The sequence below is a fragment of the Ceratotherium simum genome, chromosome 15 (genome assembly GCF_057802395.1).
Source record: "Ceratotherium simum simum isolate JZ-2026a chromosome 15, ASM5780239v1, whole genome shotgun sequence".
NCBI lineage: Eukaryota > Metazoa > Chordata > Mammalia > Perissodactyla > Rhinocerotidae > Ceratotherium > Ceratotherium simum.
Window position 1 is genome coordinate 32,535,610 of NC_141914.1, and position 26,934 is coordinate 32,562,543.

The 26,934-nt window shown below is 38.4% G+C and overlaps 1 protein-coding gene across 2 annotated transcripts in view; it reads right to left on the bottom strand.

Moving 5' to 3' along the window:
* Positions 1-26,934, bottom strand: part of CCDC50 (coiled-coil domain containing 50) — a 66,052-nt gene that overhangs the window by 13,139 nt on the left and 25,979 nt on the right. Inside the window, exons 2-6 of one of the 2 annotated variants that reach the window (XM_014783082.2) lie at positions 25,119-25,181; positions 24,139-24,265; positions 19,626-19,716; positions 11,856-11,973; positions 6,357-6,884 (exon numbers count right to left, since the gene is read on the bottom strand). In XM_014783082.2, coding sequence (XP_014638568.1) covers positions 6,357-6,884; positions 11,856-11,973; positions 19,626-19,716; positions 24,139-24,265; positions 25,119-25,181 — 927 coding nt within the window. The remainder of the gene's footprint in view (positions 1-6,356; positions 6,885-11,855; positions 11,974-19,625; positions 19,717-24,138; positions 24,266-25,118; positions 25,182-26,934) is intronic. The other variant, XM_004424571.3, reaches the window with a different exon arrangement.

Below are 26,934 nucleotides of genomic sequence, written 5' to 3' on the forward strand. Positions count from 1 at the left end.
CAAAGCCCCAGTAGATAGTTGTATGTCATAGGTTCACATCCTTCTAGTTGCTGTACGTGGGACTCGGCCTCACGTTGGATGGAGAAGTGGTGCCTCGGGGCGCTCCCGGGATCCGAACCCGGGCCGCCAGCATCAGAGCGCGCACACTTAACCGCTAAGCCACGGAGCCGGCCCCAGAATTGGAGTTTTAAAGAGGCCAAGCTGTCGGGACTGGAGGAAATGAGAAGCTTCCTTCTATTTGCCTCGGCCTTGCATATCTTAGTTCAAAGGGAAGACAAACAGCATCCCCTGGGAGTCAGGTGACAGTACCTGTTAGCCAACCAGTGGCCCTGCCACAGCTTCTGCTCTGATGGGCAACTAACCTACGATCTTTCCCATAGCTTTGATCCATTTAACTGTGGCTAAATTTTAGGGAAGATATAACATAAGGGAAACATCAGAGCACAATGACCCTACAGTTCTATTCCTCTGAGGAGAAAGGAACATGGGAGAACAGTGGGGAATTTTGGCTTTTTACTTTTAAATTTTATAAGTTGCATATATTTCTTTTATAACTTTTAATTAAGTGGTAAATGCTAATGGCTATTTCAAAATTGTGGACATTTCCCTGTTTGTACACTCCATAAATTACAATTATGTAACAATGTGAATATATTATATTCAGAAATAATACAAATTTTTAATGCAGTGAACAAGATTAACTATTTGGAATAGTGACTTTCAGTAAATGGATTACTGAAGGGAGAAAGAAAATTTACTCCTAATTGCCTATTTCTTTTTATCAGTGGTTCTCAGCCATGGCTATATATTAGAATCACCTGGGGTGCTTTAAATAAACACAAATATCTTTGACTCAAACCCCAGGGATTCTAATTTAAGCAGCCTGAGTGAGATTTGGCCTCTGGTAGTTTGTTTTTTTAAAATCTTAACAGTTGATTCTTATTTGCAATTAGTATTGGAACACTAGTTTAGTGTACTGTGGCCATCAAAATAACTACACTGAAACAATTTTTATCAAAATGTCTCCCCACACTCCATTCACTTGCTTTAAACAAGAAAGAAAAAAGGAAAGAAAAAAAAATGCAACTAAATTCTGGGCAAATGAAGACAGTTTATCTGCTGAAGCCTTTCCCTGTAGAGCTTTAAACCTAGCTTTGTGGTAAATCCAAAAACCACAGACTCATCTGCCTTTCCCACAAATACAGACTATTAAACCTGGCTTTCTCAACTTCAGGCCTATCAGTACCTGATTCCCCAGAACAGAGAATCCACTTCAACTTCACATCATCTCTAGAGCTACTGAATCTTATGCCAGGCTGGGCGGGTTTTAACCCATATTTCTGAGTGGTCTGGGACAGTCAGGAAACAGTGGCATAATCCCAAGAGTGGACCATATTTAACGGAATATAAACTTCCCTGAGTAATGTTTACTTTGGTCATAACTAGAAAGGCATATTTCAGGGAAAATACACGAAATTAGATACGGAGGTTGGTATTGGGCCAAGCCAGTGGACAAGACAGGTTGCTATACCATATTCCATCTATAGAAAAATGACACTTCAGTGAGCAGCCTGAAGCCTAGTCGAGGACGACAGGAGGGATCACACTTATGCCTTGCTCCTTCAAGTTTGCCATCCAGTGAAAGAAACAACAGAGTGGGATGTGCTCAGATCTTGAGACACTAAACTTTCTCCACTACTATGCCTCCTACTCTACACCACAGAGTTAACTGAGAAAATATTTTGTTTTACTATCTATCAAAGACACTTGGAAGGCATTCAAACAAAATAGTCAAATGAACAGTCTTAACTGGTTTGACAAGGTGATAAGATTGTGACCTCTTGGCAGTTAAAAAGAGAAAGACAGACCAATAGAACAGAACAGAGAGCCCAGAAATAAACCCACGCCTATACAGTCAATTAATTTACCACAAAGGAGCAAAGAATATACAATGGGGAAAGGACAATCTGTTCAAAAAATGGTGCTGGGATAACTGGCCAGCCACATGTAAAGAATAAAACTGGACCATTATCTTATACTATACACAAAAATTAACTCAAAATCGATTAAAGACTTGAACATAAGACCTGAAACCATAAAACTCCTAGAAGAAAACATGGGCGGTCAGCTCCTTGACACTGACCTTGGAGATGACTTTTTGGAGTTGACACCAAAAGCAAAGGCAACAAAAGCAAACACAAACAAGCTGGACTACATCAAGCTAAAAAGCTTCTGCACAGCAAAGGAAACCCTCAACAAAATGAAAAGGCAAGCTACAGAATTGGAAAATGTATGTGCAAATCACATATCTGATAAGTGGTTAATATCCAAAATATAGAAAGAACTCATACAACTCAATAGCAAAAAAACAATCTGACTTAAAAATAGGCAGAGCATCTGAATAGCATTTTTCCAATACAGATGGCCAACAGGTATATGAAAAGATGCTCAACATCACTAATCATCAGGGAAATGCAAATAAAAACCACAATGAGCTATCACCTCACACCTGCCTAGGCTATTATTAAAAAGACAAGAAATAACAAGTGTTGGCAGGATGTGGAGTAAAGAGAACCCTTGCACAGTATTGGTGGGAATGCAAACTGGTGCAGCCACTATGGAAAACAGTATGCAGGTTCCTCAAAAAATTAAAAATAGAACTACCATATGATCCAGCAATTCCACTTCTGGGTATTTACCTGAAGGAAATGAAAACACTAACTCAAAAAGGTATATACACCCCTATGTTCACTGCAGCATTATTTACAATAGCCAAGACATGAAAACAACACTAAGTGTTCATTGTTGAATGAATGAATAAAGAAAACGCAGTTTGTGTGTACACACATACACATACATACACACACACACACACACACACACACACAGGAATAGTATTCAGCCATAAAAAAGAAGGAAATCTTGCCACATGCAACAACATGAATGGACCTGGAGGGCATTATGCTAAGTAAAACAAGTCAGACAGAGAAAGGCAAATATATATAATCTCACTTATATGAGGAATCTAAAAAAACAAAAAAACCAAGCTCATAGATAGAGCAGATTGGTGGTTGTCAGAGGCAGGGCGGGGAGTGGGCAAAATGAGTGAAAGGGGCCAAAACGCACAAACTTCCAGTTATAAAATAAACCATGAGGATGTAAGGTACAGTATGGTGACCATAGTTAATAATATTGTATTGCATATTTGAAAGTTGCAAAAAGAGTAGATTTTAAAAGTTCTCACCATAAGAAAAAAAATTTGTACCTATGTATAGTGACAGATGTTGATTAGACTTATTGTGGTGATCATTTCATAATATATACAAAATATCAAATTATGTTGTACACCTGAAATTAATATGTCAACTATACCTCAATATAAATAAATAAATAAATAAATAAATAAATAAATAAATAAATAAATAAAAAGAATCTGAGGTAATCTCTAAGTCGCAAATGTTTAGAAGGAAAAGAGTTTGTTTGAATTTTTGATATACCACTGGAACTTGCATGTCTCTAAGCAGAAAATCTCCACAGACTGGAATACTAGATTTCTGGATTGACAGGACTGCCCACTCAATGTAGTGCCCTCGGTACCAGAGGTGAAAAGAGCTTTTATAAGTATGTAAGAAGGAACTTCCGATAATGAAGTGTAAGGCTGTCATTACAAAAAACAGAGATGCTTTAAAAATTTTTAAAAATACAGTTAATAGAAGGAAATTAATGGAATGGCTGTCCTCATCTTGGTAGCCTAAACATAATCTGGAAACTAGCTTTCAAAAAGTCAGGTGAGCCATATTTTCAGCAGTTCCACATTCATTTCTTAATCTAATTCCTGCTTGTCTTTTTCTATTCATCTTTCTCCAACGTGAGGACACAGAAATCTCCCTCAATAAACACAGACTACACCTGAAATTTATACAATGTTATAAACCATTGTTACCGCAATAAAAAATAAATCAATAAACATACACATAGAAAGCTTACCTTTAAATAAATTCTGATAGAATAACACAAAAATGTTACAAGTACTGGTATTCAAGACAAACATCCCAAGCTTGGAATAAGGTAAAATGATGACTGATACATTCTTTGATATCAAAAGCATTTTGTAATAAGCCAGTCTGACACTTGGGGAATGCCACAGCAAAAAGGTGCAGATATTTTATGGCCCTGAGAGGCTGGAAGTTAACCTGCAGAAAATTAATGAGCTGTTATGATTTAACAGCTCAATAGAGAAGTTACCCTTAAAGGTGATACGGTTTTACCGCTCCTTAGAAAGTTAACCACTCTCATATTTAGCAATTATATTTTGCATTCTTTTTTCAACTAACTATAAAATCCTGTCCTGTAAATGCTCTTAGAACTAGCTCTTTGTCATCCTGCTAGTTTCTTCATTAAGTTAAATAAAACTCTGGCCTGTGATAACAACTTTAAGAATTGTGCTTTTACAAAAGCAAGAACAGACACTGGTACCTAGTAGTTATATTTTAATGTAATCCTCTGACCTATTCCAGGAGGTTGCAAAATCAAATGCCTACAGGGGCTAGGGAGGTAAAATTTGTTAAGTAAGTTGAATATAAAATGATAGACAGTAGCAGCTATGCCGTACCATTTTTAGTACCTGTGTAGCCAAATTGTTTTTTCAACCCTTGGCAAAATAAAAGAAACAAAACATTTGCCTATAACTCCAGTATCAGGGTCTGTGAGTTAGTGTTTAGTTTCATATTAGCTTCACCCTTCCTAAGCCTGCTTAAGATACCCTCAAGTATAACTAAAAGCCATAAAGGTTAACTAGCCCTCAAAGGTTAACCACTGCATACTTACAAAGTCAGTTTCACAGAATCAGAAATACAGAGGTTGGTGTAATCACCACTCCTCCCCTACACCTTAGGACTCCAACATGTCTTTCTAAATCTGGATACAGCATAATTTACTCATAAAGCCTGCTCCCCACAGATTATATCACTTCCTCCTCCATTCCCCCAGAGCTCTTTGTTCAAAGTATATCTAATTTGCAATGGTCTGTTTACATATCCATCTTTTTGGCTTGACTTATTAACCCCCTGAGGCTCCGATCCAAGCATAAGTCCCCAAACATAAAGCCTGAGGCAAGAATATTTGTGGCAGATACTCAGTATGGCTTGCTGCACTGAATTTTCATTTTCTTAACGACCAAGTCCTGTAATAACGTAAGGGATTAACACGACAGGAAGAACCAACTGAATCTACCTGAATCTGCAACCTAGAAACCGGTTTCCAGACCAGAGGTAGAGGATGGCTGGGCAACAATAAGGAAGAAATTAAGAACAGATGCCTCCTTGGTACTCCTTTCCCAATAACCCCTGCATCTCTGAAAAACTTCAATAAGAGTAAAATAGCACCAGGGAGATGAGTATGGTCTGATTAAAATACCGGACAAGGTAGGGCTCTGACTTGTAGTGGTACAGACACAAGCAAAACATCACCACAGCAGTTTGCAGACAAGAATAGAGAGAACCATGACTGTGTCAATGATGGACTTCAGAGTTAAGCCTCTGAGATGCCAGAAATTTGAGGCCTAAGTCTAATATTCACCTCATTCCTATACAAGTACCAAGAACTTACCTGATTTTGGCACTTCAGAACACCAACTGTATAGTTACTAGAGTTGAAGAAGGTTAGATCATAGAAAGTAATTAAGGCAATGGTTTTCAAACTTTGAGTACATAAGAATCAACTCCAGGTCTAAAACAAACTCAAATTGCCAGGTTGCACTCCACAGATGATAATATACGTGAGACCAGAAATCTGCATTTTTAGGAAACAGCTCAGCTGATCTGACGAAAATGGACTAAGGCCTACAATTTGAAAAATGCTGTCTTAAGAGATTGACTATCCAATCTCTCACTTTACAGATAGGAAAGATGAGGTCAATAAAATCTAGTACGTCCAGCCCTGTTGGTGTTCTAGTTAGGCAAATACTATGAAGGCAGTGTCACCAGATCTGCTGGGTTCACTGAATTAAAGCCAGAAATTCAAGAGCTCTGATTTGGTGTCAGAATCTCTGATGTGTGGTCTTGGCAAATGAAGAACTATATCTGGGAGGGCACTTCCACTGCAGTCTGGGGCTGGAAGAATCTTGCAAGAAATCAGTGTATTCTTTGATTAGAAGGCAGAAGGGGAAAGGTACAAATATTTTCCTTCTTCCTACAGACTTGAGATTAAGTAAACATCTGTTGCAATATTTGGCTCCAGGATTTATTTCAAAGCCATGAGCACAAACTAGAGAGAAAGAAATAAAACGTTTATTAAATACATTTGTTTGTATATACGTACATGATGCCAGGACTTCCAACGAGACTGTCCTTTATTACCTGTGTCACGGAGCTGGAGCCGTTCCTCACTCTCTGAGAAGGGAGGAGTCCCAGGCCTGTGTTTCCTTTCTCTGTGCTCACCTTTCCCATGATCCCTCCCAGACACAGCTTCCTTGCAGTGAAGCCCTGCTTTCTGTGCGGACTTGGGTGAAAGTCGGTCTTGGCATCTGGACTGTTTTTCCCAATTCCGAGTTCGATGGCTATGGTGAGCCTCCCAGTCATCAAATTCAGTGCTCAGAAACACCTCACCACTGATCTTGGGAAGAGGAGATCTCTGGAGCCTCTCACGACCAGACCTTTTCCTTTCACACTGCTCACTGTTAATCTGGGGATTGTCCTTCATTTTACCCAAGTTAGAGGAAGATGGAGATTTCCCTGATGAACAATGCTCTTCTAGTTCTTCCAAGTTCTCCAGTGGATGTTTTGGTTTCTCCTTTCTCTGCTTCACAGTCTTTTCTTCACTTTGGAGTCTACAAGATCTTGAGGATCCAGAACCCAATTCCCTTGCCCTCCTTGACCGTGGCTGGTCTGAGTGGAGGTGGAGGGATGTGAAAAATAGAAATGCAGGTTAACTTACTGAGAGCATGAACTTACTACACAGGGGAGAGACAGGGCCCAAGCTGAACATATTTCAAAATGGAGAAAACTACTTTTTCAATTTAACAAATTGAAAAGAGGGAATGGGCATTTACTAGAATGGTCCATACATACATGAAGGATTCTGAGTACCTAGCAAAAAGGGTAAATGCTAAAATAAAATTAAGTGAAATAATTTAAATCTGAAAGAAGACCTTGATCACGATTAGGGAAGAGTTAATAATACTTTAATATTTGCCAATAACAAAAATTACAGCCATTAAATGTTAAATTCTACTTATAAAACCAATTTGGAACTAGTATATAGGGGAAAAGTGGAGATTAAGGGAGTCTTTTTTAATTTTTATTTAGTTATTTATTTTCCCCCCCCAAAGCCCCAGTAGATAGTTGTACGTCATAGCTGCACATCCTTCTAGTTGCTGTAATATAGGACACGGCCTCAGCATGGCTGGAGAAGTGGTGTGTCGGTGCACGCCCCGGATCCGAACCCGGGCCGCCAGGAGCGGAGCGCGCACACTCAACCGCTAAGCCACGGGGCCGGCCCTAAGGGAGTCTTATAAAGCAGAAAAACACCAAGCTTTGTGACTTCAGTCAGAGGCTTTCAAACATTCTTATTGGAAATAATAGTAAAGCTATATTAGAATGTTGCTAGTTTCCACTTAGTTGAGAGAAATGATTCACAGATTTAATATTCCTCTATCCTCTCCCCTTAGGTGGCCAAAGCAAATATTCTCAGCCATATTACAGTTCAATGTGGAAGAGGATGGAGTAGAGGAGAATTTTAAGTGAGTAAATGGCCCTGTTATCATTGGATAACTCTGCTCTCCCAATCTTACTTGAAAATTGGCAGAGAAAAAAAATAAAAAGGGATGCCATAATGGAATTCTTAAAAAGGAGTCACTTCCTAAATACATTTAAAAAAACTTGATGATATTGTATTCTCTGTATAAAAATACAGTATGTGCTAAATATACAAGTCCCTAAATGTAACACCAACTTCAAAAACAGCGCACAGAAGGGTGCTTTTGTCAGGCCTCATTTAGGCACAAGCATAGGGTGAGAACAAATGAAGCAAATTAAAACACACTTTGCAAGAGCATATTTATTTTGACATTTTCTAAGACTTTTACCACATTTTGGAAATAATAAAAAGAAATCCTAATTCCATGGAAAATTGCTAAGACAGCTAAGATACCTTCCCTGCTGGAATTAGCCACTTGCTGAATTGCATTTGAAACAGCTACCCTAATTTGATGGGATGTAAAGGAACTAAATAAAGAACTATGCATTTTCTTAGTTTTTAGGTTTTTTGATTGTTGTTTTTTTGGTTTTGCTTTGGTTTGGGTTTTTTTTTTAAGTATTTTATTGTCAATCTAATAAAGGAATAGAGGAAGGGGCGACAGTTGCTTAAATGCATCAACAGTGCCATAAGCTTCTCAAAAACTTTAAATTGTTTCATCTTGAGCTTTCCAGAAGAAAGAAAATTTGCCTCAAAGGTAACATTTAAATTAAAATCTGTCTTCTTAAAAGTCTGTAAAAGTATTTATCTTTGTAATTTGTGGTTAAATTTACTTTTTACCTAAAAGCAAAAGCGAAACTGAATAATTACTGCCTGTGATAAAGTATCTACTCTTTTAACCAAACTATTATTTTAAGTGAATCTTGACAACTGAGAAAGAATCAGTTGACTACCACTGTGAGTTAATATAATATTGACGGGCTACTTCAATGATGACCACGTCCAGGGAACAACGGCTTACAGTGTTAATACCAATGTTCCCACAGACAGCTGCATGAGTGAAGTCGGCCTTTAAGCCCAAAAGAAACAAGAAGGGTTTTGTTTTCACCATGGATTTGTGAGGCTACGATTGTTTTGTTGTTGTTGTTTTAATTCTTTCTAAGAAAGTTAATTGATATTAGCAGTTTTGCTTTAGGGAAGTGTGTTGCAAGAATTAGAACAGAGCTGTCACTATATTTTCAGAGTTGACAGGAAAAAATATTTATTGTCTAGTTCACTTGTGATATCTTTAAACCTGGGAAAGAAAAAAAAAAAGACAGGGGTGGGGGAATCTGTTTGAATCCTTTAAAACCTCATCCAGTTAAGGACTGGGACTTGTATGTTTCTTGAAACCAAGTTATTTGGCAAATATAATTAACTTCCTTATGCCAATATATACACATACAATATATATATGCATATGTATATATACACATTTTATTTGTGTGCCTCCATGTTTGTCTTTCAAAACAAGATGATTTTTGTTTAGATATACAAAATTCTATGTTATACACACATAACACTGATATATGTATAAACAATAGTACTTTAGAGTTTACACATCTTCACCAAAATTATATTATTTGATCCTCTCAACACCCATGTAAAGGATGTATTTTTAGAATCTCCATTTTACAGATGAGAAAAAGGCTTAGAGTGATTACAGTAGATAACTTCCTTAACATTACAATAGTTCTTAAGGAAGGGATGGAACTTGAACCAAGGTCTTATAACTCCAAAGACGGTGACTTAAAAAAAATCACCAACATGCCTGCAATACACGTAAGTGGCTATGAAAGAAAAACATGGATTCACAAATGAATAAGATATACCATTCCAGTTGATGTAAATTTGACAGATGTTTTAGATAATTTCAAATTTGTAGAAAATCTATAAATGATTTTAAAAAGATTAATTTATTACCATCTAAGTAAAATAAAAGCTGAAAAGAAGACCATTTCTGTAATAATATACTGTGATTATTATGTAAGGCAAAAATCATATTACACATAAAGATAGAGAAGTACAATTAAAGAATATCCCTTATGTGTTGGGAAAGGACCACTGCAAAGAATGTAAGGATCACTTTGTAAATACGAGCTGAATTATAATGTGGTTTCTGGGGACCTCAACTTGCTTTAACTCAAAGGCATATAAATGAGGATCATATGTTCAGGAGTATAGAACCTCTCAACAACAACACAACTGAAGAGAATTTCCAATATTTACACGTATATGCTCAGGAGGTCACTACTTCCCATGTCCAATGCCCCCAACTCCAAAAAAGTGACATATATAGCCATACAGAGCCACTCTCTATAAGTTTACAAAAGCAGTTAAAATATATATAGAATTGATCTTTTAAACTTTTAAGTGACCCTGAAAAACCACTGAATTCTTAATATAGTCTCCTGCCCTAGAGATACGAATCAGGATGATAGCACTTGGGTCAAAACAACCAGGTTTGAGTCCTAATCCAAGTCAGTGTAAGGTTTTAATAGAGGAAGACTAAAATTAATATTTTAGTGTACTTAATTACTTGCCATCCTAACGTTTTTATAGACTTAAAAGTTTAAAATAGTTACTTTTATTTGCAGTGAGCATGCCTCTAGAGTAGGATTAAAAATAAAAACAAACAAAAACCACCAGACCACATTTCTAAGATTGTAATTAAGGCTGAAGAGTAACTCTCTACCTTCTGCTCTGTAGTATAGCAAAATATGGCAATAATTTTTTTTTTTTTGTGAGGAAGATCGGCCCTGAGCTAACATCTGCCAATCCTCCTCTTTTTGCTGAGGAAGACTGGCCCTGGGCTAACATCCATGCCCATCTTCCTCTACTTTATATGGGATGTCGCCACAGCATGACTTGACAAGTGGTGCGTCGGTGCGCGCCTGGGATCCAAACCGGTGAACCCCGGGCCACCGCAGCGGAGCGCATGCACTTAACTGCTTGCGCCACTGGGCCAGCCCTAATTTTTCTTTCTAAATACATGTAATACATGATTTCATTAGAAAAGCCAGCATAAGGAAAATGGCTATCAAAAAAGAGCTGAGCATTTTACAAGTGGAAGAAAAACACATTAAGCAATAAATAGAGACTCAACCTGCTTACTAATTATGCCAAAGAGCTGAGCTCTACTGATTATGACAAATTTAGAACAACAATGTGACTGGGCAAGACTACTCAAACTATAATAATCCTATCATCTATATATACATTCCTTTCATTCTACTCATCAAAGACAAACATATACTTACCTTTTATAACGAAATTATAGAAAAGCAATTGATAATTAGTTTGCAAGGGCCTTTGGGATCACTGACCTTAAAATCTCTTCTCTCTAGAAGCTGCCTTTAGATTTTATTTACTTGGTATCCACGTATGGTCTCCCAGCTGAACAACAATAAATACTGACACTAGAAACTATAAGAAATGTCTTTCCTTTGACAGATCTTTAAAAAGGACTGAACAATACTTGCAAATACTCGTTTCCCAACACACTTTATTCAGAAGCACCACCACCGCAACTGCCACCACCATCACACTGCAAAAGCAGGCACTGGAGAAGAGAGACTCTGAAGGAACCTCTCCCTCAGAAATGTTTCCATATGGTTATCAAACAGCAAAGAAAGCACCAAGAGCGAAAAATGAACAGAGAATCTTAAAATCTAATTTTGTCATCAGCAGGCTAAACCATTGGCCTAGGTTTAAAAGACAAGAAGCGTTGAAAAAAAGCTTTCTTATCCAGTAATTGACATACAGTCTACCTTCTTTATTCTTCATGCCACCTTGCTGCTTCAAACAGTACTACCCAGATTTTCTTAAGGAAGATCAAGCCCAGAGACTCAGCTGCCATTTTCCACACCCCAGTTTATATGCTTAGAATGTAATACAACATTCCAAGTGGCAACAGCACCAAAGAATGCACGCCAAATCTTACAAAACCACATTCAAGTTTTAACAGCCATAAAACTGGCTCTGGTCATGATAAATTCACCAGATTCAGATAGAATTCTGCCACAAATCTAAATGGGCCTTAAGGTCACTTAACGGATAAATTTAAAGGGGCATCTTGCAGTTGAGTCTGAGGACAGCATAGGTCATGATGTAGACACTGTTACCTGCATCTTCATAATAGTAACTATCTCCATAAGCATTGGCTCCAGAGGACTCTGGAAAGTGTTTCTTTCGTTTTTTCTCTTCCTGTAACTCCTTTTCTTGCAAAAAGCGAGCTATGTCCTGCAAATACAGAGAGAATGGAAATAAATATTACCAAAGAATAAATAAACTCCACACAGTGACCTTGCAGGTCAATGGTTCGACATTCCACTGCCAAGCTTTTGTGGGCCCTGTCTACAGCTCTCCAGACTTTCTGGCATTAAGCTCATGCTATCCAAATGCCACGGACGGCTGCTCAACAGGAGTGGCTCATGATCCCAGATGGGCAAGAAAGGCTTTTTTTCTCACTGAAATTTAAATCTAACCCAATATGAAGACATTCAAACCTAGTACTCCTAAAGCTGGTTATACAACAGAATTTTTAAAATACTATTTGTGGGCCCTTTTTCCAAGATCTATTCAGTAAGTCTGGATGGGAAAGAGTGCAGTAATCTATGCAACTTTGTAAATTATATTTATAATTTTAAAACTTTTTAAAAGAATTCTTCAGCTGATTCTGATTTAGCTTTGCATGAAAGTACCACTGTCAACTAAAAAAAGTCTTCCCGCTGTGTACCCCCTGCTTCATCTCCAGGCAAGTTTTTAGCAGTTCCTGAGTGATGAATAACATTCTGACCCTGTTCCCCAAAATGCTCCCCTATGAAAACAAAGGTGTACACAAATAACTATACTACAAATAAATTATAAATGCCTTAAAAATAGGGGAAAAATGTCTATGCGAGTACAAAAGAGGGAATACTATTTCTGCTTAAATGAATTAGTGCAAGGTTTTGCATTTGTTTCGGGTTTTGAACAAAGAACCGGATTCCAATAGGCAAAGTAAGGAGAATGAACAACATCAGCCAAGTTATGAACGTTTTAATGGGCATCAATCTAAGAAACAACCAATATACTAATTCGAACGGAGGATGTGGGGTGTTGCAGAGAAAGGTGAGGCTAGAAAAATAGTCATAGGCTGGATCACAGGCATTCCTTAAAGACAATCTTAAGAGGTCTAGAGTCCACAACATAAGGGATGAAGGGTTACTAACATGAGCTGGAGAGTGACAGTGTTCTGAAACTGAAGATTATTTTTATGAAAGCCCCATAAAATAGCACACAAACTTTGTTCACACACACTTTTTTGGAGAGAACGCCCCTACCTATCACCAGATTCTTAGAGATCATACAAATATGGCAACAATACTCACCGGTGCAAATGGTAACAACAATCATAGGTGGTCTGAGGCACCTTCTTCATATTTATAATAAGGAATACAGTAAGTGCTTAGAAGCGAGAACTAATTACTATTCTTCCTTTTGCAATTTTCTGAATAAATCAAAATGAAGAATATACTAAGACTGCAAGGCAAACTTAAAAAAAATTCATCTGAATGAATCAATTTCTTGCATGTCAGTGTAGAAACAAGCCTGATGCTGAGGCTAGGTAAATTAGCCATAATTATCCATATACTCGGCTTTTAATCTTCATCAAGATAGCCTTACAAATCTGACTTTATGTTAAATAAATGCCTAAATTCATTATACTATTAACATATTGCCTTTAACTGAATTCTATGCTGGAAGCTTCTCAGCAAACTGTGTGAAAGAAATATATGTATACATTTGATAAATAATCTATGTAAAAGCCCATGCTATAGTGTCACATAATTCAGTGGGCACTCACAAAATGTTGCATCTCAGAATGAGAGGTAAAGAACACAATCCTACTTAACACAAGTATAATTTTCATGCAAAGAAATTTGAATTTCTAATATTTTGATGGAAAATATTCCCTAAATCTCCAAGTTAAGATGATTTTTTTCCCTTCCAGTTCAAACCAGAGATGTTTTAGAGACAGTGGGAGAAATATTAACTACTAAAATGAATTTCTTGGGGCTTCAATTCTTTATCTGTACAATGAAGAGTTTGAACTACTTACTCTTGAAGTCAGATGTCTTGACTCCCTAATGCATCATATTTTGATAAGTCTGTTTGTGTTACCAGGTGCCAGTCCCTGTGTCAGGTTCATGACATCTGATGTCTTACAAAGTAATATATCAATCAGTTAGTTAGACAGAAAGAGGTGGGACAGATAACTTGTTCTCCCAAAACTAGTATCTGTTATAGTAGAGTTTACCAAATCCCTATACTTTTTAGAGCTGAAGTAGGAAGAAAATCAAAACTTCCCTGAGTTGTCATGTTTACTAGGCACCCAACACTACCAAACCTAAGTGGTTTGTTTTACAGAATACAAAAAAATTTCCCTTGCTATCACGCTGAGTAAAAATACAAGGGAAAATTACCAGGTCCAACTGCCAGCAGAAATTATTAAACTATACTTCAGGGACCTTATAATTGCTTTCCTGCTATTGAATCTAGTCCTAATGAATACATAGTAATAAGCTGTTTTCTCAGTGTGAAGAACCAAGAGAGAAACAAGGATGATGCCCCTTCTTTACCATGTATTAGCTAGTCAAAGGAGGTGCTTTTAATCAAGCAGAAAAATAATAATCATAATGTGTCATGCAATTTAGCACCCAAACCTTTTGCTCTTATAAGCTCGCAGCACTTTTATGAGTAAGCTTCAACCGGGTGAGAAGAAAAGCTGGCTAGATTTGGGGAGGGCAAGGATAAAGGATTCAACGAACAACTGCTGCTCTACTATAACTGTGGTTTAGCCCAAGTCAGTTCTTCCCCCTGCTTCCCAACATTACTGTGCAATGACTTCAGTGAGGTGATTTCAGTATAAGGAATCTCCCCTGAAACAAGCTCAAGACAGCCATTGTTAGCCACATGCTTGGATGCAGCTCAGTCACCCCTGACATAAACAACCTCCTTGCTCCTCAGCTTTTCCCGTTAAAGGTTAGTCTCGCACAGCAGCGTCCAAGCTTTGTTCCTGAGAACAGCGATCTCAAAAGAGTCTCCAAAAAACACAAAGTATTCAACGGAAAGCATGTATTATATCTAACTCTTTAAAATACACATTAGCAGATTTTATAACTTTGATAACAGAAAAGAAACCTGTTGTCTTCCCATAACCCAGGATTGCCAAATTTGAGACAGAAGCCTTTTTTTATATTAAAAATTCAAACCTTATGGAATTAGTGTTCCACAAAACATAACTTGGGAAAACAAATCTAAAAGAATTTATGAGCCCTTCTGAAGTCATTTTCAATTATTTTTTAACGAATCATATTAATCAGGTAGGCTTATTTTGGGCTAATATGTAGAAATAACTGTTACATAGAAGATTCTCTAGTAAATATGTTTATCGGAATGAGAATTTATGATTATATTTTATCTCTCCCTTTTCTATTATCCAAGCTCACTCAACTCTGGGAAATTTGAAACTGTGAGCATAAGAAAGGACACAGTTAAAGATCTCTAGAATGCTAGAGGAAAGTCATTTTAATGAAAACACAGATTTACTGATTCCCTTCAATGGGCCAAACATTCTGCTAGAGACCTGTACAGAAACAAGATATATGGTCTGTGTCCTCAAAGTTCTTATCTATTAAGTGTTAGAAGCAAAATGACTAGCACAACGTATGACATGCAGAGGTGAGGGCTCTAAGAGAGGCATTCACGCAAACCAGCTGCAGTGGAGCTGGCCCATCTTTCTCAAGTCAATGACAAATCACTGAACCATGGACTTCTGCCTGAAAGTTTTCACCTCTAACCTACAATGATAGTGGGTTTCAAAATGAGGAAATCTTTAGGACAGAAAAACAAAAGGAGATCTGAAAATGTGATTGTCAAAGAACTATCAGAAAGAAGAAAAAAAGGAAAACTATTCCATTAGATTGCTAAACTTTTAACTTAAACTGATTACTAAGTTTATCCCTGAACAGTTCATATTATAAATGGCCTCAAATTGTTGGACTAGTGCCACAGACTTTTCATAACATGGTTGGCCATGCTAATGTTTACTTAAGCAAAAAAACATGTTTTTCCCTAAAATAACTGCACATACACATATATTTGGACCTAGGTTCAAAGACACATATTCACACACACATACACACACACACACAACACACACTTAAGAGTTCTGTTTAAAAATAACTAAGTTAAATCAATTAAACTTGCTTTATTAAACAACAGTGACAAATGCTTATGCTGTGACCAAAGAGAAAGATCCCAGTGGAATTAGCCCACTTTTCTTAATTACAAACTCCTTCAGTCCAGTATTCCCAAAGGCTACAAGCACCTTCAACAGGCCTCCTAGAGAGAAATGCAACTACTATATTTAAGACACTGTGTAAAAGAGTTTTTGGGGGCCAGCCCGGTGGCATAGTGGTTAAGTTCTCAAGCTCTGCTTCGGGGGCCTGGGGTTCGCAGGTTTGGATCCCGGGCACGGACCTACGCACGACTCATCAAGCCATGCTGTGGCGGCGTCCCATATAAAGTAGAGGAAGATGGGTACCGATGTTAGCCCAGGGCCAATCTTCCTCAGCAAAAAAGAGGAGGACTGGCATCAGATGTTAGCTCAGGGCTAAACTTCCTCACAAAAAAAAAAAAAGAGTTTTTAAAAAAAGGAAGAGAGGGAGGGAGAAAGAAAAAGAGGGAGGGCAGTGGGGGGGAAGCGGGAAGGAGGGGGAAGCCACAATGCTGGTAAGAATACAAAAGATCTTTTTTCTTTCTTTCTTTCTTTTTTAACTTTTCTACATCTCTCTCCTTGCATGAAAATGTTACTTTCCTTACATCTGTGCTCTGAACAAAACACAATAAAATTATACCATAACAAAGCTAGAAATGTTACTTCACCCTCACAAAGTTGTATAACTCTACTTCTCACATACAATGTTTTTCAGAAAAAAATCTCTGTGCCAACAGGAAAGAGGCCTTGGATTCTACATCTGGTTGTTTTGGGGGGTTATAAACTACCCAAGAGAGGTGACCCCAAAAATCTCTAAGAGATCTGGGGGAATAATCCAAAGAGGAATTTTCCACAGTCCTGCTGCTGAATAAGAACTTATTAGACTCCACAGGGAAGTAAAAGAGCATAGAGAAAAAAACATAAAAAAGAATTAGGACAGCTCATGAGTAACAGGCAATGCTTTTTCACGAGTCGGCCAGAAAAATCAGCATTCTTGTCTCAGTTTCAGTCTCCTCTATGAGGCACCCTGGACTAAAATAAACAAATAAGCATTATCATACATCCTTCAAAGACAAATACCAATGCAAATTTTGTTCATTTAATATTAATAACATACCAGTCAGCTGAGAGTCACATTTTTCTACGATAAAAGAACATCTTGGCACAGCAGCCATCTTCTCAACTAAGCCATCAGTTGAGAAGTCAAAAAGTCTGAATAGAGTTTTTAAAGGCTAGTCTCACTAAATCTCTACAACTGGATTTCTCATCTAATCTCTCCACTGTACTGCGGAAGGGGGAATATTTCAGTAGGTCAAACAGTAGTGGAGGGCAAGGTAGTGGAGGCCTGGAAAGGCAAGTAAACTCCTGAAGATCCCTCAGATCACACTGTGCTGGAATACACTTAAGTCTGTTTATTTTTCCCCCTTTCTAATTTAGCACCTCTCTCTCTATAGGAAAAATCAGAGTTGTTATCAAGGCAGAAGGGTGGGGAAAACACTCGGCAAGAAAGCAAAAAGGAAAGAGCAATTATTAACTTAATATGTACCAGAGGCATTATACACATGATCACATTTAAACCTCACAACAGCCCTTTAGGATATATACAATTATCATGACTTCTCCAATTTGGAACCTGAGTTCTATGTGGTAAAGTGAGATGCTGAAAGTAACAGCTAAAAGTTAAAGAGCTAAGATTCAAACCCAGGGCAGTCTAACTCCAAAGTCTACGTGTTTTATATTGTCACAGTATATCTAAAGCAGAAGCAGTCAGGGGACCTGAACTGTACAGACATTTCTCTGGTATCTCATTATAGCTTGCAATCAGTCACTTACTTTTTCACGACTTAATTTCTTCATCTGAAAAATGGAATTAATCACTACACTGCTTACTTCATACAGTGTTACCATGAGATTATTCATTGTGATTGCTATCTGGATTCTACATGCCTAAAATAAAGTGTTTTGATTTCTCTTTCTATCCTGTTTTTCTCTGAATGGGGGAAAAAAATCAGAGGACACCAGTTGCATTTATAAGAAGCCAACTTCGTTACTCTGTTATTTTTAAAATAGAAGTTTTCCTGTCTACAAAATATAATCACTTCTTTCAGTCCTCAGTTTCATCCCCAAAGCCAAATCATGACTATAAAGAGGCAACACATCCTGTCATAAGAAAGAGCTCCTGTGTTGATAACAGGAAGGATAGAAAATAATCCCTAATTCTTACTCGCAGTTCTGATTATGACATAATCATGATTTGTTGCTTAAAGAAAGAGCTAAATACACTCATACCAGGTGTCTCACACCCAGCTGGCAACGAACAAGGAGTCCTATAGGAACAAGCACGGCTCAGCCTACACAGCAGTATATGTAGGCTAGTTTACTGATGACCCTGATCATATCTATTTAATGGGGTGATCATATATGCCACTTTGCCCAGGACAGTATCAGTCTGTGTAATTATTAAAAGTGCCCCCTTTAACCCTGAAAAATGTCTCTGAGTATACAATAAATCATATGCTCAACCTACTATTACAAATGATAAATCATTTTTGTCTTCATTATAAATCAAGACAGTGGCCAAGAACAGCACAACAGGTGTGAAAAAAAGCAGACACAAAATCAACGCAAACTGAAAAGAAACTGTTGATAAGAAATGCTGAAAACAACACAAAAGCAAGTAATAGTTGACTGCAAATTCAAGTCTTCTTACAAACCAGATACTACTGCTAATTTTAGTCATTTTCAGCTTTAAAAATAACATAATTTAAAAATATATACAGACTCAAACAGATTAGTTCCTTGAGGCAATATATCATAGGAGAGTAAAACCATTAACAAAAAAAGAGTGAGAGAGCAATGATGGCTCCTGGCCTCACAATGACTACTCCCTCACTCCTGCTCTGGCTACACTCAAGGTCTGCTCTCTCTGAAGTTGCAGGAATAACCCATAGACAGAACACCCTGTATTGGGGTGAATAGCGTCCCCTAAAAATTCATTTCCACCAAGAACCTCGGAAGACGACCTTACTTGGAAATAGGGTCTTTGCAGATGTAATTAGTTAAGAAGAGATCATACTGGATTAGAGTGGGTCCTCAATCCAATGACTGGTGTCCTTATAAGAAAACAAGAGGACACAAAGATATAGGGAAGAAGTCCATGTGACAATGGAGGTAGAGACTAAAGTGATACAGCTACAAGCCAAGGAATACCAATGATTGTCAGCAGCCACCAGAAGCTAGGAAGAAGCAAAGAAGGATCTTTCCCAATAGGCAGCATGGCCCTGCCAACACCCTGATTTCAGATTTCTAGCCTCCAGAACCGTGAGAGAATAAATTTCTGTTGTTTTAAGCCACCAAGTTTGTGGTAAGGTGTTATAGTGGCCCTAGGAAACTAATTCACACCTTATGTCAAATTACCCATCATCATCTTTAAGACTTCACCACTTATGCAACTGCTCAAGGGGCAATAAACAGTGGTCCATGGAAGGCAATCCTTGGTCTATGCACCCCAAAAGAGAGTTCTGCTGCCCATTCAGCAACCCTACACTGAGCCAAAGAATACAGAAAGTAACTACTCCAGAGCTGAGCAGCCCTTCCTCCATGGGGTGGAGGGGCATTAACTAAGTCGTACCTCATCTTTCTTCTCCTGAATGCGTCGTCTCTCTGCCTCAATAGCCAGTTTCTCCTGGATTTCCTGAGCAATTTCACAGTCCTGTTGTTCACTAAAAAACAAAGGTGAAAACAACATGAATAAAGAAAATAAATGATTCTTCCTAAAAATAACGCAATTTACTGAATCCTCACTGTGAGCCAGTGCGTATTTTTATCTCACTTAATCCCCACAATAACGATGCAACAAGGTTGATACTGTCACACCTTATGATGAAAAAACTGAGGCCCAGCGTAGTGACATCATTTCCCTCAGATCACAGAGAAAACGAGCGGTAGAACCAGAATCTGATCCCCAGACACCATAATGGAAAGCTCTATGCTTTCTCTATACCACCATATCACCTCACCCTATTGGCGCCACTCTACAGAGACAGGCATGTTTCCCCAAGATTCTGCAAAGGAGATGTAGACTGTGAGATTAATGTCCACAAATATCCAATTATGTATAAAGTGCACAGGAAAAATTTAGGAGTGAGTTCACTAAAACGTCAGTAATACTGCAGTCACCTAGAGGTGGTGGTATGACTTTAAAATGATTTTTATAAATATTTTATTAGACGTATTCTTTTTTTCAGTTTCAAGAATGAATACTTAAAAAAATTATACTTAAAAAAAAGCAAAAAAAAAACTGTATTCCCCAGCATTGGTTTCCAACAGAACCTCTGTGGCTGATGCCAGTTTCCTTAATACTCTGGCCACTAAGAAAATCAAATGTTGTAATACTGCTGTTACCATAGTTTTGTTTTGTTTTAGCATTCACGCATTCAACAAAGACTTACACCACACCTGCTATGGTCCAGGCACTATGCTCACTATGGAGGATACAAAAATGAAGAAATCTGCATCCTGCACTCAGAAGCTCGCAACACATTTTGGTGGGAGAAACAAGAGAAATCACCTTGGCGGAAGAAACAGATCCTTTAAAAACAGCACCTTTAAAACAGCAGTTCCAACAGAAAAGGGGGTTCGGATCTCTCAGAGATGCTACAAAATATACCCCTAGGTGCACAAGTCTTCTGTTTTCAGTTTTTAAGTAGAGTTAATGGGCACTTTAAAATTCCAGAATGCAAGAGCTCTGGGGAGCCAACCTTTACACAAAACTGTTAGCTAGGAAAGACAGACATAAACATGCTTGGAGTTTACTATCTAAAAAGATGCTGGGATAAAATTATAACTGTGATTTATATACACAGTTCGTTTGCTAAACAGATATATCCTCTCATTCTCCCCCTGCCAACTGAACTTAAAGTACTCAATGAGTCTCAGTCTTGGTTGTATATTTCAGATTTAATGGCAGTCTTCTGTAATTGAAAAGTATTGTGGGGGGCAGGGTGGGGCGGGACATCCAAACTTCTCTGGAGGAATTGAAGCCCCCTTATTCTATACTAACAAAACTGAGGGGATGAAAACTATTCTCATTTATGTAAGGAAATGGTCACTTTCCAATGGTTTGGAAATAGGTATATGTAGGTGAAAGCAGATGTGTGTGCAGACACGCAGGTGTTTATGTATGTGTGTGCGCACACACAAGACAGAAAGGGAGGACGAGAATGTAAGACAGAGAGCACGGGCCAGAAATGGCAAGACTTTCTTAGAATCAGTAGGAAAATCACTGGACAAGAAGATGTCTGCAGGGGCCGGCCCCGTGGCTTGGTGGTTAAGTGAGCGCGCTCCACTGCTGGCGACCCGGGTTCGGATCCCGGGCTCGCACCGACGCACTGCTTCTCCGGCCATGCTGAGGCCGCGTCCCACATACAGCAACTAGAAGGATGTGCAGCTGTGACACACAACTATCTACTGGGGCTTTGGGGGGAAAAAATAAATAAATAAAATCTTTAAAAAAAAAAAAGAAGATGTCTGCAGACCTGATTTCTGGTCCTGCCACTGACAACCAGTGAATCATGCCCTCTCATGTCATCTTATCGGCCATAAAAGTTTTTGGACTTAATGATTTCGTATTACAGGTCTAATATTTTAGGACTCTTAATCAACTAATCCAAAGAACTGAAAATAAAAATCTACTCAGAACAAATGTATCCTCTTTTCATTCACTCACTTCTTATAGTTAAGAATCATACACAAAATGATGGTCTTAGTTTTCAGACTTCTCCACCAGGACCACCCAAATTAATGTAAAATCCATTCAGGAGTAAGCAACAACTAACTACATGCAGGGTGATAACAGATGGGAAGAAAGCAGAAGCAGAGCAGAGAAGGCAAATCCAAATGAAACGTTAAAGGCCAGAAGTGACACAGAAGATGTATCTCCTAGCACAGAAAATAAAGAGGTGAAGTTTAAGTTGAGCTTAATTATTTCAAACCATATTTCCAAGAAGAATCAGTTCTAGCTCATTCAGCTAATTATATAGAATTCTCAGGAAGCAAAATCTAGTGAGAAAGGAGCAGTTAACGATCAGTAAGGCTGACTGGACAGGGGCCCCAGGCTCCAGACTGAGTGAAAGGTTCCATTTCATTAAAACCTACAGCACTTCATCCTTCCCATGAGGTTCAGCTATCAAGATGGTCAGGGTATGAAAACTGAAAAACTTCCTTTCTAGCTTACTTATTTCAGCCAGGAACACCTCCAAAACCCTGAAGTCCTAGGCAGAAATATAATACCTGGTTCTGCTCTCATTTAGGATCTATAATCTATCACTTTCCAAATCTGGGTTTATATTTTACAGTGCTTTGTCTTGACAATCTGTGAATAACCGCATGATACTATCATTACCCTAATTCAGGATCTTAAACTTCTGCACCAGTCTCAGAACTGGCCTTCATAACACAGCACTGTGAATAATTAAAAGGCAGTAATTTAGAACTCTAGAATATTCTAGCTCTGACTCTCATCTCAACTGTGTGACACTGAGCCTCCATATACCTCAAATCTCTCTGTTCCTCTCTATAACTCCATTAACATTACCCTCAATTCAGGCCTCATCATCTCCCTCCTCCCTCTCTCTCTCTCATCCATTGTCCTCAATTGAAATCTCATCATTTCTTAATCTGACGACTGCTCAATAGCTGCCTTCAATCTTGCCCCCTCCAATCCTTTACTTACCCAGCACCCAGAGTAGGTCCCAAAATGAAAATCTAAAATCCTTCAATGGTTCTCCATTGTTTATAATATAAAATCTATAAAACCTAAATTTCTCAACATAACTTATATGACCTTTTGGTACAGCTTTTGACTACTTTGCTGACCTCATCTCTGACCTATGCCCCTAACCGTACTCTCCACTCCATCAATACTGAACACCTTGCAGCTACCATGAGATTCCAGGTATTTTTACTTCTGACCTTTATGCACGCTACTCCCTGGGGCTAGAATGGTTTTCTCCAATTGTCACTATAAATTCCTATTTAACCATCAATGTTCAGATTAAATATATCACCTGTGTTGGTTTCCCAGTCTCTTCTCTTTCATAGGCATGAAATTTATCATTAAATTCTCCGTGCTTGTGCATGGATCTCTAGATATAGAATGCTCAGAGTTTTTTTCCTGAGGCCCTTAAAGGCAATGGCTATATCTAATTCATATCTGTGGTCTCCATTGCCTTTCATGGTGTCAGGTTTAGCAAGAAACAATAAGAGTGTTTACATACAAAATAAGGAAGCTAAACAAAATGATGAATAAAGTCCTTCCTACCAATAATAAAGCAGAAAGACAAACCCTTCCTCAAAGGCAACAAAAACAACAGCCTTTCCTGTACATTTGAACATGACAACTAAAGTAAAATGAGGAGTCCCTTCATTTCTTCCTTTAACTTTTCCTCCTCAAAACAATATCTTGTGGTTAAATCCACCATTAGAGATTTAGGTATAAGAGCCACTCTCCTGTGAGCTCTAAAACATGGAAAAAGAATAAAAAGTCATTGTGCTGGAAGAGACCTTAGATATGATCTTTCCATTTATCTAACTATGAAAGGAGGTAACCAAGACAGAATTTCTGTCAGACACTAAAGTTATGAAAAGAACTGAGTGTACTATTCAGAGCTTTTGAGAAGATTCTGCCTCTACCTGAAAAGCAAGGGGTTCAAGGAAAACAAGAGCAGCAAACACAGCTAGGAAACAGTAGAGGAACCCAATGTAACTCATAAAGTTCTTTGATATCCCATATTTCACTGGATCCCCCAAACAACCTATGAGCAAAGGGGACAGAGATTATTTTCCCCATGTTACAGGTAAGGAAAATAGACTCAGAGAAGTGGACCAAATGACTCAAAGTCATACAGATAAGTGTTGAAGCTCACACGAGAATCCACATATCCCAAAACCTAGTCAAGTGTTCCAACATCAAAGAAAATTTTTCAAATCAAAGAAAACTATGGGATAGCCACGACAGGATTTGTAATCTAATAGTGAAAGGAATCAGAAGGACAGACGGAGAGTCTCTTTCTTCCCTGCCCCAGCTGCTGGCTCCAGAGAAAACCAGTCCTGGCACGACTCCCTCCCACTCCCCAAATCCTCACAGGTCTTTGTAGCGCTTCTGGAGCTGAGCCTGGGCTTTCAGATCCTCCTCTTGGAGCTGCTTAGCCACCTGGAGATCATGCTGGACCAAACGGTTCCGCTGAACGTTCGATGCCAAATGATGCTCGACTGGACAGAAAGATTGAGGAGAGGAATTACAATGTTTTGCCTTGTTAATAATAAACCTCAAAAGAAACTTAATAAAAGCTTTTCCATTAAAAAGAGCTTCATACCCATCACTTCATTTTATGCTCTCAATAAATGCTGCATAATAGGCAGCACGGGAATTATTATTCTCATCTTTCCATTAAGTAACAAGAGGACCAGAAAGGTTAAATAAATTGCATTTGCATATAGCAAAACAGTGGCAGTGCCAGGACTTCTATACAAATGTTCTAAAGCCAAGGCCAGTGCTCTTTCGGCCCTACAAGTTGCCACTCAATTTATAAACTACATTTTTCAATACTTAATTTTTACATTGACATATGAATCAATGATTCACAAATTACATATTCACAAATATGCACTTTTGTCTAATACATATAACTTAGATTTACTTTGCATAATTACATATATAAATATTCAGAAAAATCCACAATCTAGATACCACCATTGCCTGGAAAAAGTTGTTCAGGCCCTATTCTAGGGGAAGGAACAGTTCCCTATGCCAGCTTTCTACATACCCCAGATATATGTGTAACCAGTGTCTTCCTCCTACACCGCTAAAGCAGGGAAAAAGGTTCAAGTTCCTCTTTTCCTCCCACACACCCAACAGTATTCTAATCCCTGGCCGCTGCCTTACTTCAAAATACCCAGACCTTCATTCTTCACCCAGCCATCATTTGCCTAGACAAATCCCTCAGGATGGATGGACGGTGTAGCCCAGTGACTGTGTTCTCTTCCTGCCTCACCCTAAGAAACTTGCCTCAAGCTACCAATAAAAAAGAAAACCGAAGGAGCATGAACGAGGGCCATTACTCACTCTCTTGTTCCTGCAGGCTGTGGGCCAGGGTGTGGTCCTCTAGCACGGCAAAATCTCGGCACACTGCAGAGGAGAGGGGAAGAGCAGACATGAAGGCTCATTAGTAGTATTTTATCATGAAAAGAAAAGGATTTTGTTTACTTCAAAAAATCAATTGTAGTATTTTAGGAAGATCAACTTTATAATTCGCAAGACACGAAATAGTGACTAGCTAGTATAAAGTTTTCATTCACAAAAATCCACATAGTACCTGCTCAGTGCCAAGCACAGTGTCACAAACCAATAGTTAGCTTTAGCTCTGGTCCTTGGCCTAAAGATGTTAACCACGGAATTAGAACCCAGAGGTCCAGAAATCTCAATCCACTTCCATAAAGGGAGGGCAAGTACTGTCGCAATAATAAAAGAGAGAAGAATGTTTTGCATACTACAGCTGAGACAAAGCTGAGTCCTCCGTGGTCAGAGGGGTTGAAATCTAGCCTATGCCTCAGTCATCAGGGTTCAGAGGATGCTTTCCCAGAGACTTACGTCTATCCTGGTGTCCTTAAGGAAAAACACACCTTCATTAGTCTCTCAGGTATGAGCAGATCTCTACTTTAAGGATAATCACATTCCTTAACGGGTCCACACCCTCAGACATGTCTCTAAATGTAGACCTGCCTAAAAAGAATCTGCAAAGCAAAACACAATGGGAACCTTGGAAGACACCAGAAATCTGCCCCTAACTTTGCCTCCATCTGGAGATCCAAGCAAGAGCATTTGTTGGCCTATTTTCTCAGAAAGCAAATGGGAAGAGATGGTCTCCAAGATCCATTCTACCCTAAACTGCAATTTAAACTCCTGCTTCTTAAGACAAACATATACGCAAACAACTCTTATGATGAAAAGTGCTGTTTCGTTTGTTTGTTTTAAGGATGGGTAGTTTAGGTGGTATGTCCTCACTCGATTTCAAACATGTAACTCACACTAAAGGGGAAAATTTCCCAAAGCCTCAGACTACTGCAATGTGTAGGACTAATATAATCGTCCCCTGGGCTCACCAGAGGTGACACACTTCTTTCTGCAGCATTGGATTTGCCTGTGAGGACATTTAACTGAAACAGAATGAAGAAACACTCCCTGGCCATTTTTAGCACTTATGTATGTTCTCATATCCATTCACATAGCCTGTCCCTCACCGAGAGAGAATACAACAAAAAAGCAGGCAGATCTCAGAGACGTCAAGATTACCCTGAAACGGTTTTATGATAGAGGGAATCGTTCCTGCCCAAGAACCATAATAAACTGAACAAGACCTGCTCATGCCTTGCTCAAATGCAACTGCAAAACCAGTAATTCCAATAGAAAGTCCTGTTCTTTTGAATCAGATATATTCTCAGAAATAACTTGAGGCTCAGGTTCAAGGAACCCTACATTTCACAGAATGAAAGTGATGAGCTAGTTAACCCCCTTTCTTAAAAGGTGAGGAAAACGAGGGCCAGAAGGAAGAAAGGACTTATTAAGGCTATATATAGTTTCTTGGCGACAGAGCTGGGAGTCAGTTTCTGAGCCAGCAAGAGTGCTTTCCTTTCCTGACACCATGACACCAAGACAGCCCTCCTGGACTCCAGGTAAATCACAGTCAGAATAAACTAAAAGGAGATATTCTATATTGGCTTGTTAATAATAAACCTCAAAAGAAACTTAATAAAAGCTTTTCCATTAAAAAGAGCTTCATATCCATCACATGCATCCACTAAAACACTTAGCTAACCAATATTAATTACTTAAATGGCTAAGACATGTATGGATTTAAATCCGTTCACAGAAAACAAATATT